At 37.9% G+C, this 17,008-nt stretch overlaps 1 protein-coding gene across 1 annotated transcript in view; it reads left to right on the plus strand.

Annotated features, from left to right (window-relative positions):
* LOC114490684 (protein POLR1D) overlaps nucleotides 1–17,008 on the plus strand; it is a 42,754-nt gene that overhangs the window by 8,566 nt on the left and 17,180 nt on the right. Inside the window, exon 2 of the mRNA XM_028504728.2 lies at nucleotides 16,654–16,728. Within this exon, the coding sequence (XP_028360529.1) occupies nucleotides 16,654–16,728 (75 nt within the window). The remainder of the gene's footprint in view (nucleotides 1–16,653; nucleotides 16,729–17,008) is intronic.

Consider the following 17,008-nt stretch of genomic DNA (forward strand, 5'->3'; position numbering starts at 1 on the left):
TAGCCTTTATAGTACTGGTTATGCCTCATTATCCACGGCAGTCCTCAAGGCTGGCTTGCTCCAACTGGCCTCTGTCCACATCACCTGTGACTGTCTGCCATACTTGCCTTCTCACTTCTTTCATATTGATATATGCCTAACTTGCTCCTGTTTCAGAGCCTTGGTCTTTGCTTTTTACCTACATCTTTACATGGCCTGTGCCTTTTCAACATTATTTATTGAGAAAGACCATCCTTGACCACTGTATGAGCTATCCATTGCTGTATAACAAATTGTCCTAAAATTTAGTGGCTGAAAAAAAAAATTCTTACAGTTTCTGTGGGTCAGGAATCTGGTTGGACTGTAGCTGGATGATTGTGACTCAGGATCTCACAAGACTACAATCACTGTCATCTGGGCTGCAATCATCTCAAGACTTGACTGTGGGATATTTCATGTCTAAGTTCATTCACATGGGGTTGCCTCATGCGATAGCATCTGGTTTCCCCCAGATCAAGTGATCCAGGAAAGAGAAAAAGAACTCAGAAGGAAGCCATGGTCTTTTTATATCCTAGTCTCAGAAGGGCATCTCATCACTTCTGCTGTATTCTGTTTGTTAGAAGTCAGTAGGTCCAAGTTGACTACACTGTGGGTGGATTTTACAAGGGTATGACTACCAGGAGATCCTTAGGAGCATCTTGGAGGCTGCTGAACACAATTGCCTTCCTCAAATGGCGTGTGCACCTACATTCAAACCACCATTTTCTGTGCCTGACCTTGCTTCACACCTTTATGGTACTCACCATTAACTGACATTATGTTATACATTATAGGTTTGTTGATTCCATTTAAATATAGACTCCCTGAGAGCAAGGGTTTCATCCTTTTTTGCCTGTGTATCCATAGCACTTAAAACCCCACTAGGCACAGAGCAGGGTTTCATTATTATTTATTCAATGAAAGAATGAATGACTGATTGTCAGTGTCGGTATGACTGATGCAATAGGGAGGACAGACTGAAGAGAACTAATTTGTAATGACATTAGTTTGTGCGCTCATCAGATGACACTTGCATGCTCACCCACCGCATTAATAAGCTTTGAGAAGAAAAAAAAACTTTTGTGAGGCAATGAATCACACCTTTCCTGTGGTTTCCATGGAAGGGCAAGCTGTATTATAGAACCTTGATAAAGGTGGTTATACTTTGGAATCTATTTCATTAATGTCTTCTCTCTCTCTTAGGCTCTCTCATGTCTTCTTTCTTAGGCTCTCTATCCCCAAGAGCCTTTATATTGCCATCCCTACCACCTTTATCCCATGCTACATTTGTTACCTTTGCTCCTATTAGTCTAAAATAGAAGGTAGCATATTGCTCACTTGAAGTTGAAAAAAAAAGACATTTTTGTTTTGCAGCAGCAGCAATATGAAATGATGCAGTGATACTGATTATCCTTGGCACCTGGTCTGCACAGAATTCCAGTAGGGGAAAAGTTGTAGGGTTATTGTTTTGGGTACCATGAGGTAGAATTCAAAGGATTTGACTCAAAGATTTGCTTTTTTGCCAATGCCAAATAATACATTCATTTCCAGACCCACTGTCTGATAAATTGATGCCATTTATTACAAAAGTAGCATTGCTATGGAAAAATACAGAACATGTGCATTTTTTCAGCAGCTCTTTTGAAGTCCTGCTGTGTCCCAGATACTAGGCATGCAAAGATGCATTTCATTTGGTTCCTGCCTTCATAGTTTGCAATCAGGTTGGGCCAAAGAACTGTGAACACAGGCGTCATATTTTGTAGCTCTTCCACCTTGTTTAACATTATAGCCCCTCCCCCAACACCTTCATCTTGCAATATATACAGCCCCTAGAACAGTGCCTGACTCATACCAGATGCTCAAAAAATACTTATGAATGAATAAATAGTTGTTTTTTCATTGATATCCTAAGAGCTGAATTTGAATTTGAAAGGCAGAAATAACTATTCTATAAGCTTTGGCGTTGAAAACCACAAATTTGTGATGGTAGGTCTTTAGCTCCATAGTCTGTCACATATAAATGACAACAGTCTGGGACTTTCAGGGAGGAGACAGACTTAGGAATTCGTTTAGCTAAAAGTGGTCATGACCAGAGCTGGCAAAGATCCAGTGCCAAAGGAGCAGCCTGCACAGTGGGAACTTAGTGAACCTTACAGATGGATCTGTTAGGGGTCTGTGAGTACAGAGGGGTAACCTGAGCTAAGAAGAGGTGGCTGAGCTAACTAACCTGAGCCAAGTTTGGCTGTCAGTATATCTGTACTCTACTTTGTACTTATTGTATACCCTGCTATGCTTTATACTTACTGTATAGTTTCAGATTTGGGGAGTTCACAGGTCAGTAATATTTCAAAAAATAAAATCTAATAGGGTGAACTGTGTATGCTTACTTAGGTTTTATTTTGCCCTTAAAAATGCACTTTACCTTGTTTTGGAAGAAAATCGTCAGAAATCCAGTCTTTATATGGCCTGAGAGTAAATTGATGCCATTTATTACAAAAGTAGCTTACAAAAGCTACTTTTGTAATAAAGTACAAAAGTCAAAATTGATGCCATTTATTACAAAATTTTAGGCCTCCAGTGTGTTTTCTACCACAGTCAGGCAAGCAGTTCTGACAGTGTCTGCCTGGAGATAACACAGATCTCACAGGTTATAGGCTTAGTCCTATAAGACCTCATACCATCCCTCACACACCCCCCAGACCCTTCAGAGGCAAATCTTTCAAGTCCAGGTTGTTGCCTGTGCTTGTGGGAAATTGGCTATAACTTGGAGATTCCCATGAACCCCCTCTTCCGGATCAATTAATTTGCTAGAGCAGCTCAGGGAACTTAGAGAATTATCTACTTAGGTTTGTTAATATATAATAAAGGATACAGATGACCAGCCAGATGAAGAGGTACATAGGGCAAAGTATGTGGGATAGGGTGTGGAGTTTTTATGCCCTCTCTTCCCGAATCTCCTCATGTTCACCAACCTTGAAGCTTTCAGCACCCCATCCTTTGGGGTTTTTAAGGAGGCTTCATTAAGTCAATGGTCATTGACCATTGGTGACTGAACTCAATTCTCAGCTCCTCCCCTCTCTGCTGCAGATCAGGGGATGGGACTGAAAGTTCCATCCCTTCAATCACCTGGTTGGTTCCCCAACAACCAGTCCATAGTTAGGTTACCAAGGGGCTTTCCTAAAGTCACTAGTAACATAACAAAAAACAGCTTTATCACTCTGATCAGTTTCTTTGAATTTTCTCCTGAGCATTTCATCCATAACTCTCAATTTCTCACTGCTGTGTTTGGTAAATTATATGGGATCTCAGGATGAATTTTAGTTGGAACTCAGAGTATTACATATCACTGAGATTCTTCACCTAAAGTTATTTCAGACCCTGGTTTGCTTGCTAACTCTCCCCTGCATACTTAAATGTAAATCCTGGTGTTTGGAATACTTTATAGGGTTTTTATTCAAAAGTGATTAAAACTGGGGATATAAGCATCTATTATCATCTCTTTCCCTGAAGTTGAAAAATAAAGAGTACAATCATCATGTTCTATGTCAAAGTAAATGAGTTGGATTATGTTCTGCATCAGACCTTATAATCTAAACTTTCCAGACTTGGTTCTAGAGGTTTTTTTTGTGCTTTTTGTTTATTTGTTTACATGGCAAAGATTACATGTTTTCCTTAAGTGGATGGAAAAATTGGGGATTCTACGGCCTTACGATTAGATACTATTCTGCTGAAAATGTCTGTCTGTCTTTCAAAGTGTCAGCCTACAGGTGTATTTCTGCCTGCTGCCCAGACTTGTAGCAAGCAAGCCAAGAGTTCCCTTTCTATTTTCTTGTTGTAGGATGTTGGTCCCCATCAGAGAGCACTGCTTCAGAACAAGCCAGGACATGAGGAAGCCAACTGGGCTTATTCTTAGTCAAAAGCAGACAGCTTAACAGATATGTAACTGTGACTATTACAGTAAGAAGACTGATTCCCCTAGTGAAGTGGGAAAAAACCAGTTCAATCCTGCTTCAAGGTAGATAGTTTTTTTCGCATTTATAGAAAAGGAAATGGGTAGGTTTGCAAAAGTTAAGAAACCAGCTTAAGGTTATACAGCTTCTTAGTAGACATGAACCCAAGCATGCCTGACTTCTTAATAGGCTTAGCTTTTAATGTCCACAATGTTGCCTATGTTACCTCCCTCAGGTACATATGAAGATACGAAAGCTTTGCCAGGCATATTCTCCAAAGAGTTCAGTTTGAATTGACCGATACTTCTTGTTTATGGCTAAGTTCAGGTTGAAACATGTTGGAAATGGGGCTGCTTTTTATACATCTTAACCATGAAAAGAGTCAATGAGTTAGTGAGTATCTGGTTAAGAACCCAGATATGGGTTTACTAATACTTCGTTCATAAAAATATCATTTTCCATACTAATAAACTCCATTCTTTCCTTGCATATCATAGTAAAAAGAGTCTTGTAAATACTTGGACTTAGGACCTCTCTGGAACACTGATTGTGTAGGAATTCATGTAGAAGTTTGGCATATGGCACAATTTTTATCAAGTAAATGCTAAGGGAGAATTGTGAACTTAGGGATTGACTACTTCAAGTCAGTTGTGAAAGTATGGTCCCAAACATTTGTATTAACACAGTGCCCTTTTTGTAAGTATTACACTGTCAGACCTTGAGAGCAGGCCCAGTTATGCTGTTTGGGTAATAAGGATGATCTGTCGCTTCAAATTTCCCCAACTTTCTCAGTTGGGTGTCCGTTCCATGTATAACACAGTCTAAATTCTTCATTAGCATTGCTCCAGCTAGTCCAACTGCATCTGCAAGCATGGGTTGTGTGTCAGTGGTAAACAAGATGGTTCTAACATGTGAAGCAACCTAAAGCATAGCAATAATACAGGGACAGAAGATTGTGTTTAAGATTTTTGGCATGTTGTAAAATGAATCATGAAACATTTGCTTCAGAACATGCTTTCATATTTCCTTTCTTGGTTATATCATAACACGTCAGTAATTGAACACCTGAATAGTAAAGTCTGCTTCAGAGTTTGCTGGTTCTTGACTGTGTTGCATCTGGCTTCTGATGCCCAAGTCACCAATTGTATTACTCTCTGTGGTTACTTTCTTTTGGCAATTGATATGTTGATGTGATTACACTTAAAGGTTGGATTGATCAGTAATGGAATTTTTCATGCTTTGGACTTTTCTCCTGTAGTGGTTAGTTAGTCCGATGTGCTGGCTCTTTCCCTTCAGTTATCTCTGCAGCCTTTCTAGTGGTCCCTGCAGTGCTGATGAATTTAGCATCTATAAGAATATGTTTGCATTGCATCAGAGCTCTATTGTTACCAAACCAAAAAAGGGGGATTGTCTGCCTGCCACAGAAAAAGCCAAACCCATGAGGCAGATAACTGATGCAAAAGAAGAGAGGTTTTTATTCAGGTGCTGCGCTCTCTGGGAGAGTGGTAGACTCCCTGTCTCAAAGCTGATCTCCTCCACAAAACCAAGACAAAGTCCAGTCATCCTCAGCAAGACCAAAACATAAGCCAGTTGCCCAGAGTTCCTGCTTCATTTTAAAGTACCGTCTTTTGGAGTCTGCAGGCAGCTGCTAAACAGTCATCCAGGTAGCTTAGCTTGTTCCCAGCTGCTGCCTGTTTCAAGCTCCCTGGAAGCCATGGGCCATGAGGCTGTTGGGGCCACAAGGTCGCATGTTCCTGGGAGAGAGTACACGAACGCAACTGGCAAATGCATGACCAAGTGGGCAAAAGAGTAAGAGAGGTTCCCTCCTGAAGGCCCATGGAGAGAACAGGCTAGGCCACCAACCAAATGCAGATCATGAGCAAAGAGCCATAGCAAGAGAGCATTCTTTGTTCCCCTGTGGTTTTCTCAAAATAACCAATCAACTAACCAAACTTTTGGGAGCTTCAGGTGGGTCCACCTCCCATCCACCAAGCTAGATTGGCAGGCCTTTTTGGTCCAGCATCTCCCCCTGTGCTATTTTGATTTCTATGGTGCATGTGTCTGCCTTCCCTTGGCCCCACACTCCATCTGGTATGGTGGGGCTTTTCATATACTCAGTGTAAGAACCCCTGCATCTTGGCTAGTTGGGGATACTCCCTTGACTCCATAGGTCTTGGGGCTGCCCAGCTTCCTGCCTTAGGGCCTCTAGCCACAATACTCGGGCTCTGTCTCAGGGCAAACACTCCACTGCAGCTGAGCCCAACCACTGCTCCCACTGGGGGAGGAGGTGGGGGCCCTGCCAGTCTTGACACAACTGAAAAAATAGCTTCAGTGGGCTGATGAGACTTTCTGCTGAGTAGGCCATTCTTGGGGCTGAGAGCCAAATACTCTGAAGCATTGTTTAGGACAGTCTGCAGAGAACTGCACCTCATTTGTACGAAATAAAGCTCTTTTTAGATTGAGAGTCTAGTTTACAGTCCATGCTTTTGGTGAGGTAGTTTTCTGGTGTGTGGTATGTTTATCAAAGGATAGAATGTCAAACTTCAGCCCTCATTAATGAAGCCATAGAGGCCAACTTTAGAGGCTTCATATTGCAATATTTCCTTTTATACAATTACTGTGTTTTTTTTTCCTTTTTTTGAATTAGAATTAGAGTCAGAATTTTATTTGACATTTCTGTCATATTCTCGTCCTTTACTAAATTCAAGCAGCCACCATGTTAGCTTTTCTTTGTTGTGATATTGGCTCCTTTCTTCACCCATCTTCCTAGACTTTAAACATTTTTTTTTGTAGTTTTCTTTTCATCAGTTTTGTTCTTCAAAGTATCTGTCCTTTTCAGGATATCACAAAATACTTACATTAAGTTAAAGAGCTCAATAGTTATTTTGACTTTATACTCTTTGGTTTTTATTTCTCCCAACTGACATTTCAGTAGTTTAAATATATATATTTAAGTTTATATATATATATATTTAAACTCAACAATTGACCTATCAAACAGATATACTGTTGCTGGCATGGTGTTATTCATGGGCTTTTCTAGTTAGAGTTTACTATTTGAGTTAATTCTCTATCATCCGCATTTCACCTCCACAAAATTTTTTTTAGTAATAGATGCTTTTCTGAATAACTTATATAAAATTTACCATGGCATATTTAATGAGAGGTCTTATAATATGAACTGAAATGAATCACTGTATTTTCTGGATGGCTCCTTAATCAGGATTTAAGAATAATTATTTGTAAAAATACTACTTTGAATATGAGGCCATTTCATTACGAGGTCTTTCCTATGGTGAGATGTGTTATGAACTGAGAAATAAGGTTTTCTTCTAAGAGCTAAACTAGTATGAATCAGCCCACATATTAACTGTTAACTGAAGAAGTTATCTCTCTGTAAGAATGGCCCACCCTCAGAGGTTACCTAGAAAAGGGTAGCTGTGGACATGTGAGAATGTCAGAATCCAGGTGAAGGGACTATCCTGTTATCTTCATTATAGCAGTTCTTGTCATAAATACAAATAAGTATAGTAAAATATTGCTGCCATTAACATACATATAAACACACATATATATGCAACTATGTGTGTATTTGTTCAGTTTACCTTCAATAAGGGTGAGAATTGTGGTTTCAAACAATTCCTACATATAAAGCATCTTTAAATTAGTTTCCTTTAAACTGAACTGAGATCCCCATTCATTTTCTGTAAGAACTGGGCCATTCTTACAGAGGGATAACTTCTTCAGGTAACAGTTAATATGTGGGCTGATTCATACTAGTTTAGCTCTTAGAAGAAAACCTTATTTCTCAGTTCATAACACATCTCACCATAGGAAAGACCTCACAATGAAATGGCCTCATGTTCAAAGTAGTATTTTTACAAATAATTATTCTTAAATATATCTTTGCCTGCCTCGCTCACTAGACTGGGCATCTTTAAGGGTTGGGGTCATCCCTTTTAATACAGCTACAGGGTTAACTAAGTGTAAGGGTTAATTAAGGTCCTGGGTTCACATCACAGCCCATCACTTACTGGCTGTTGTGGCCTTGGTAAGTTTCTTAACTTTCTCATATTTTCTTCTTATCTCTTTGTCTGTAAAATAACAGTTACATAGAGGAATTGTAAGAAGTACATAGGCACTGTTGCCATTATTTTTCATAATATCTCTAGTGGTGCATATTAAGTGCTTATTATATTGGTAGTCAAAGGAGAATTTTCTTAAATCTGGGCAAGAAAGGCAGCCCCCTATGTATACAAATATGAATAGGTTCCTCTGTCACTGGGGATCTGGTGCTCAGTGCAATTCACAACCCAGGAAACACCCTCCTCATGTTTTGACTTGCATCCTTGAATAAAAGCTTGCATACGTGGAGACTGGTGGGTTATACCACTGTTGACTTGGAGCTGATACTGTTTTAGAATACAGGAAGGATTTGAGCCACGGAAGTGGTTTAGAAGAGAAAAGACACATTAACTTGTCAAAACTGTTTCGGCACGAATACAATAGATTAAACTGTAAGAAAATACTGTTTCCTGGTAGTGCTAAGCTTCCATTTTCTTGCTTGTCTTAGGATTTCAGTTCATGGCTCTGGAGGTTCTCATGACTTAGTACAGTATTAGGAATAGTTATATTTGGAGGCTAATATTTGTAATGTTAAGTCATATTACTCATATATGTGTACATGTATAGGTTTATATAGATCCGACAAGAACTTTGATACTCATTCATTAACCATCTTATTATCTTACAGGGAAATTTTAAAACATGAAATTTAGATTTTCCGTTTTTTATATTTAAGGTAATTTACAATTTGACAAATATATTCAAATTTTGTCCACATTGAATGTAGTTACATTTTCCTTTTTAATATTTTAGATTATTATAGTCCATAGAACATAATTTATGTAAGAATCTTGATTATAACAATATAATCGGTGATTTTGCTGAAATCAAGTAAAGAACATACATTTGTGGAATATATATGTGTCTTTTTTCCCCATTCTTAATTCATTTATTTTTTAAATTATTGTTTACTTTCAGTATTATTTTATGTTGGTTTCAGGTATATAGCACAGTAGATAGACAATTGTGTAGTTTACAAAGTGTTCCCCCCCAATATTTCGAGTACCCACTTGGCAACATATATAGTTATCACAATGTTATTGGCTATAGTCCCTATGCTGTACTTTACATCCCTGGAACTATTCTGTAACTACCAATGTGTACTTCCCAATCCCTTTACCTCTTTACCCAGCCCCCCAAATCCCCTCCCCTCTGGGAATCACCAGTCCAGTCTGAATTATATGTCTCATTTTATCTGTATTTACCCAAATATTACCAACTCATTAACAGAATAACCAATGTGTGCAATTAGTTAATTCTATCATCTTTGATATTTTGCTGACTTTCGATCTTTTAAATAATCATAGTTTTACACATGTTTTTATTTTTGTTGTGTATTTGTCATGGTAGCAGAGAGGAGTATATTTCATTTAATATTTTTTAGTTTATGTTAATAACTTTTTAATACTTAGATCTATGGTGTGTGGGGCTTTATTTGCCTCTTGCCGGGCCTAAGAGAAAGGAGCAGTTGCATCCATTGATGGGGAAACAATAAAGGCTTGTAGAGCAGTGAGCATCTGATCCCTGTCCAGTGATAATAATGTGGCTGAGTGGAGAACTATTCGGACAGAGAGTGTAGCCTAAGCAAAGTTCTGCATGCAGTGGCAGCTGTGGGTCTGCAGTTGGGCTGAGTGTCCTAGCCAAATTGGGCTTCCAGAGTAGCCAAGCTAAGGCCATGGAATGTGGTAATCCCACAGGACCTACAGTGTCTGGCTGAGGCCTTGCAGAGACAAGCCAATAGCCCTCACTCTGACGTCTCCAGGTTTCTGTATTAGCATCCTTGGACTCCAACACTAACGCACTTTCATTTTAAAGAACAATGAACATCTTCACTAAGAGATGGAGTTTAGAGAATGTTAACATATGTGAATGAAGTGGGCCTTTAACTATTTGCATAATGAAGCAAAAGAATGGTATTTCAAAGCTAAACAAAGGCAGTTCATCTCTGATTGGTAATGTACTGAGGGAAAAGTATTTTCTAGATATGAAATCTTGCTGAGATTTTCCAGGAGCCCTAGAGGATTAAAGATCTCAATCCTGACAGGAAAAATCCTAGCTTTGCCTCATTGGCAGCTGTTTCATTGTCTTCAGCTGGTTGGTGTTCATACTGTCCCACTATGACATTATTTTTGATGTGGGATTGTCATGTCCTGCTCATATTTGGCCACGCCTGGAGATTGCACAAGAAACCAATGGCCACCAATTCCTTTGTCACATTTCTTTGCCCAGTGACATGTTCTTTCTTTTTGTCTCCTGTTTTCTTCTCTGTCTTGCCTCTTCCATCTGGCTATAGATACAATATTTTTATTTTTAAATCCTTGCATTTTTGGCATGTTCCACTCACACTCTGAACCTGTTCATTTCCTCAGATCTTTATTTAATACCTACCATATAACAGGCATAGGGAAAACTAAGATGAAAAAAAAAACAAGTTCCCTGAACTCTAGTTCAGTCAAGTGAAAAATATCTATCTCATTTCTTGTTCTTCTGATAAAATTTAGAACATCTGGATCTAAGTAAATACCTTATTTTATCTTTGTAACAATCCTGTGAGTTTATTATAGTAAAAAAAAAGAAAGAAAGAAAAAGCAAGCCACATCTTTGACTGCTTTTTCCAGCCTTGCTTAAAATATTACTTTCTTTTTTTTCCCCTTCGGTCCATGTTAGCATGAAGTCAAAAACTCTTATTAATCCTCCATTCAATTCATGTTCCTCTGTCATCCTCCAGTGTGTTATCGCCGTAAGTTGTTTTTTAAAAATTAAGCAACGTTTTTTACAACTCCCCCCATTTGTTATATAAGTATTGGAACTTCTTGTGTTCCCCTAGGTAATCCAATTATTTGTTTCTAAAGCACATTGATTAAAGACATACACAGTCACCAGTAGTAAACCCCTTCGGGGAAGGGCCTTGCTCACAGTATAAACTGTCATACCTTACAAGGCAAGTGCTTGATAGAAGTTGGCTAAATTTAACATAACTCACAGAATTAACTTCTACCTCCATCTTTTACCTATGAATAATTCCCTTCATTTTCCAAATGACCTCATTGTCCCTAGAGGGTTTTACTTGTCTTCATAAACCCTTTCCACAACTTGAATTTTCTTACCTTTCTTCATAGGTGATAGGTGACCCCAGACAGTTTGATATTTTCTGAAATTAAATAAGGATGCCCTGAATTTCTTCATCTATATCTACACCTGAAGTACTAAGCAATACAGCACCCAGACTTTGTCCTATGGGTTCTGCTGATCCACATGATCACAACCACTAATGCTGCCAACTGGTCAGAAGCCTATAGGCAGCTGTTTGCAGATACCAACAGGGATCCAAACCATCTGTCCATATTTTTTAGTCAGAATGTCTTGTGGTCTGATAGCAAATCCTTACTGAAGATCAGGTGAATTGTTCAATTTCTCCAAGCCTTGGCACTCCATTATAGGAGGAAATTTAGATCATTATAATGAAGTTCCTCTTAAATTCTGCCCCATGCTTTGATGGCTAGTGCACATGGACAACATGGATGTAAGCTGGTTACCTTCAGCATTGGTAATGTGCTGGGCCTGTCAGATGCCTCCCAGTCACAAGCAGCCAGTAGTGCTGCACTCAGTTCTCCTGGTTTTCTAAGTCTGTGTGCTTGTTACCCAGTCACGTTTGTTTGAACACATCAAGACCTTCAGAGTAGTCTTAGGCAGCTTAGTGTCATATTTGAACATCTTTTTCCATCTATCTTGTGAAAAGCTAGTTCAAAGGTGACTTTTTTAAAGACTAAGGGAGTCACGATGTAGAAAGCGTCTAATGTTCGGTCTTATGTTCCTAACTATCTTAGTCTATCCAGGCTGCTAGAACAGATACCACAGACTGGGTGGTTTATTTTTGACAGTTTTGGAGGCTAGAAGTCTGAGACCAACGTGTGGGCAGATTCAGTGTGTGGTGACAGCCTGTTGTCCGGTTCTTGGACAGCCATCTTCTCACTGTGTACTTACATAGCAGGGTACTCAATAGCCAGGGAGTTCTTAGGGGGTCTCACATAAGAACACAGCTCTAGTCATCAGGGCTCCACCCTCATGATCTAATAATCTCCCAAAGGCTCTAATACTATCACATTGGGGTTAGGATTTCAATATATAAATTTTGAGGGTGATACAAACATTCAATCCATAACTTCCCTTCATTTCTCAAGAAGGTGTATGTAGTAGCCCTGGCTGGTGTGGCTGACTGGATTGAGTTGTTGGCCTGCGAACCAAAGGATTGTGTTTTGATTCCCTGTCAGGGCACATGCCTGGGTTGCAGACCAGGTCCCCAGTAGCGGGCATGTGAGAGGCAACCACATATTGATGTTTCTCTCCCTTTTTTCCTCTCTCCCTTCCCCCTCTCTGAAAAATAAAAAAAATAAAATCTCTTTTTTAAAAAAGTGTATGTAGATCCCTCTTTGTCTCTTTGAGTTGTTACTTGATATTTACCTTTTCTGATTTTATTTCTTTAAAAATCTTTCTATTCTTACTATATTTACCTTGAGATTTCTGTTGTATCACTTTAGTAGCCTTAAATTTCTTGCTCCCTTTCTACATCCTGATATAGTTGACTTTCCGTTGATTTGTATGAATAAAAAGAAACACAGACCCAGATAACTCAAAACTAATTTGTTAGACTTTGGATTTGAGATGATTTTGCACCAGATTTGCATTCCAACTTGGGTTTTATTTAAGCTGCTATTATGATTAGTTTACATTCCTTAAGCATGTACCAGCTGGCTAATGGAATAAATAGGCAGGTCTGAAGAAGCTGAGCTAGGGTATATCATTGAAAATTGATTATAGTTTGTTCCTGTGCCCAGAAATATGTCTGCTTAATGACCTAGCTTTTTTGGACTTCTTGTTTGTGTTGAACTTGATATTCTAATGAAATGAATTTGTTTTACAAAGAAACCCTAAAGATATTTAAAGGTTATAAGTATAAAAATTACTGTAACTAAAACTAAATTTCTCTTATGTTGTAATTCTTCATGTTCAGTTCTTACATATTTTTCTACTGATTGCTTTTCCTGTATTTTAATTTTAGTTTACATCCTGTTTCATCATCTCATTGAAAACCATTTTGTTTCATGATGTTGATGTTTCATAAGCTTTGATAATTTAAGTATTTATCCTCTGTGAAAATGTGCAGTAGAAACTGGACTTGCTATTTCCTTACTCAGGAATTCATTAGCCAAAGTTCCAGGCTACAGTAGTGAGGAAAACTACCTTCTATGACTTTCTGTGTTTCCTCCTTAATTTTGAAGGTGATGTCATTATTTCAGTGAGAGAATACGTGATTGCTAGGAATTGTTGTTTACCTTCTTGGAAGTAAAGCTTTGCAGAGGGAGCTTGTACAGAATTTGGGGTGGGAGGTGGTGAAGCTCAGATGTTTAGGACAAAGCATTGAGCAGTCCTTCATTCCTTCTGCCCCTCCAGGATCAGCACATCACTCAGTTCTTGAATGAGTGCAGAAACAGTGGCAACCCTGTTGGGCCTGGGTTTTTTTTTTCATGTATTTTAGTTTTTGCCTCTTTTATTAATAAAGAGAAAATGCCTTCTCCAGGACTTGCCGTGCAAATGTTTGTGGAAGAGACCAAAAGTATAATAGAAAGATCAAGAAATTCATAGCCATAAACACATGAAACCTTTTGATTTGTTCCTCCTCTTCTGTGATCATTAGCAATATTACCTTGGGTAAGTTAGTCAAACTAATTACAAACCCATAACTTGGGTCTACCCCAACCATGAATATGGGGTAGTGCTTCCCATGTTTGCTGTGGGCTTCACGCATGAGAAGACTGGCTGACTGAAAGCCGCCTCCACCCAATCTGAGCCCCACCTTGTACCATCTTTCAACACAATTGAATTCATTTCACCCCAGGCAGTCTCTCTCATATAACTTCTTTTCCATTTAATTATAATTGTAAATCAGAAGGTTTCCTTAATCATGACAGATAGTAACAGTGCTGGAGATAGTTTTAAATAAATCAAAACTGCAGAAGAATCGCTGTCAAACTTCATAGCTCTTGACTGTGCCTAGAATATGCCTTCAGGGTTCTTGCAAGTTTCCTGACTTAGTATTGTTTCCTGCAGGCATGCAGCATTTCAGCTGTGTTGCAAGGCAAAGTGGCTTTTGTGGGCTGGTCCAGAAAGCTAGCCAAAAATTTTAGCAGAGTTTTTATGAGAAAATGCATTCTAGTTTATTTGTAATGGATACATAGTTTGTTTATATTGGGGACTGTCCAAACAAGTTTTTCCCTAATGATTTTTTAACTGCTTTTGTTGTCAGGAAAAGAGAGAGCACATGGGGGAACCCAACCATGATTGATTGCCTGTTTTTATTTGGAAAACTACCGCACTAATTGATGGGAATAGAGTATTTGGAATATTTTTACCCTTTGATATTTTGTACTCAAATCTATAAGGGTGAAAAGGGATCTCTGTTTTGGAGCTGGATAGGATAAATTTTTCATGAAATACTGTATAAGATGAAGCCTTCAGATCACATTAGTAGGTTGTATTATTATTATTTTAAAGAGGTAGAAGGAAAAGCGTGTAGTAATCAGGTGCATTTATCTACTCATGATACCAGCAGGCTGGCCTATGAAACACAATCCCAATTGAGTGAGTCCAGGGTAAGAAGTAGCCCTCAGTTGGTCATTGTTTCAGTTCCTCACCGACTCTGTCAGTGGGCCCTCCCAGGGTGGATTAGGAAGTGTAATGCTGCTGCCTTGACCAGTGTGGCTCAGTTGGTTCAATGTTGTCCCACAAAACAAAAGGTCGCTGGTATAATTCCTGGTCAGGGCACATACTAGGAACAACTGATCGATGTTTCCCTTTCACATCAATGTTTCTCTCCCTTTCTTTCTCCCTCCCTTCCCCTCTCTCTAAAAATAAGTAAAAAATTTTTAAGTGTCATGCTGCCAAGTTAGGGGAAAAGATACTATATAAAGATCTCATTATTATTAAAAGTTTTTTTAAAATGTTACAGAAAAATAGCCACATGTATATATTGAAGATTAAGAGGGTATTGAAATAGTTTGAAAACATACTGTTAGAAATGTGGAAGTCAATACCTAAAGAATCAGATAAAAAATAGTTGAAATTGTTTGGGGTGGGTAGATAAGAAAGGGTAACACAGAAGACTATGTACTGTATTTTATTACAAGTCTTTAAATAATATTTTTCTTTTTAAGCTATGCACATGCTTAAAATAAAAATCAATATAAAATAAAAGTTTATAACTAACAAGATGTTAATATCATTTGAGAATTCTATAAACAATATCTATAGTAATACTATAACAATGTAATTATATATTTTTATGCAGAGTCAATATATAGTTACCCAATTTCAAAACATTCTGATTAGATTCATACTTTGGATTACATTTGTTTGTACCTTTATACCTCTTTTTTTCTTAACTTTATTATTTATGTGCCAGAAGTAATAGAATCAGGGATGATCATCTTCATATTTTACTACCTATAGCACCTTGCATAGTATCTCAGACATAGTAAAGTCCCAGAATATGGTTAGTAAATAAGTTTTCAGACTTTTAAAATCTCTTTATAAAATTACACAGATAATAGAGATTCATTCTAGAACAAATAGAACATTTAGAGAAGCAAACAAAAAAATAGAAAGCACCCCAAGACTCACCTTACATATAACATCTCTCCAAATGTTTTTCTGTGCAATATATGCATGTAAATTAAATAAAATTACATACAGGGATGGCAAAAGTAGGTTTATAGTTGTTCATAATAATAATACAAGAATAAATTTTCTTGTACTCACAGCTGTAAACCTAATTTTGCCAACCCCCTGTACATTGTTTTGTGTGTTTTGTTCCCAGCTTTATTTACTAAATATCTAATGAATGTCTTTGTGTGCCAAGTATTCATTTGTCTTCATTTTTAATGACTGCCTAATCTTCTATCTGGATATGCCATTATTTTTTAGCTGTCTTTCTTAGTAAACATTCAAGGTTTTTGTTATTTTTCTTTAGTTGTTAACAAGTTGTTTAATGAGTATCCCTGTGCCTGTGGTTTTGCATACTTATTTGAATATTTCATAGGATAAGCAGAATTTTTAGGTGAACAGGTATGCATTATTTTTAAGGCCCTTTATCAGGTTGTCAAATTGTCCTCCAGAAATCTTATATCAGCTTTGGTCCCAGATGATAGAGAAAAGAATATTTATTTTGCTACTCCCTTACTAACAGGTGAGCAAAACTGGATTCATCATTGCTGGGTTAATTTGTACTTCTTAGAATAATAATTCATTTGGACATTTTTAACATGGATGTAGTTTGTTATTTTGTCTTTAGTTTTCTTTTCTGTGTTTTTCCCCTTCCCATAAAAAGTGCATTTTTAAATTTTTGTGTATTCAAAACTATCAACCATTTTTAAAAATTTCTTCCCCAATTTTGAAATTTTGTGTTTCAGAGCTGTTTCTTTCCCTAGGTCATATAAGTGGAATAAATTTATTTCAGAATTTAGTGGGGTGACTACCTCTCAAATTTCTTCCTTTTTCCCATCAGGAAAGCAATAGAAGAACTGCTTAAAGAGGCAAAACGTGGGAAAACAAGGGCAGAAACAATGGGACCCATGGGCTGGTAAGTGCTTGAGTAATACTCCTTAAAACTTAAAATAAATATTAAAGAGAAAAGTCTTAATTAGCAAATAAAGGGAACATAAAACCATGGATTTGGAGGAAATCACCTGAGGCAACTAGAAGAGAATACCACTGAGGCTGATGCTGAGGAACTCTAAGAACATGAATAAATGGGCAGAGGGATGTGTGTAAGAATCCCTTTCATGGTTTTATCCCTTTGGTTCCCAAATCCCCGAGAGACATATAGATAGATACTACTGTGCCTAAAGGCACCTCTGTGA

This window comes from Phyllostomus discolor, chromosome 2 (assembly GCF_004126475.2).
Source record: "Phyllostomus discolor isolate MPI-MPIP mPhyDis1 chromosome 2, mPhyDis1.pri.v3, whole genome shotgun sequence".
Taxonomy (NCBI): domain Eukaryota; kingdom Metazoa; phylum Chordata; class Mammalia; order Chiroptera; family Phyllostomidae; genus Phyllostomus; species Phyllostomus discolor.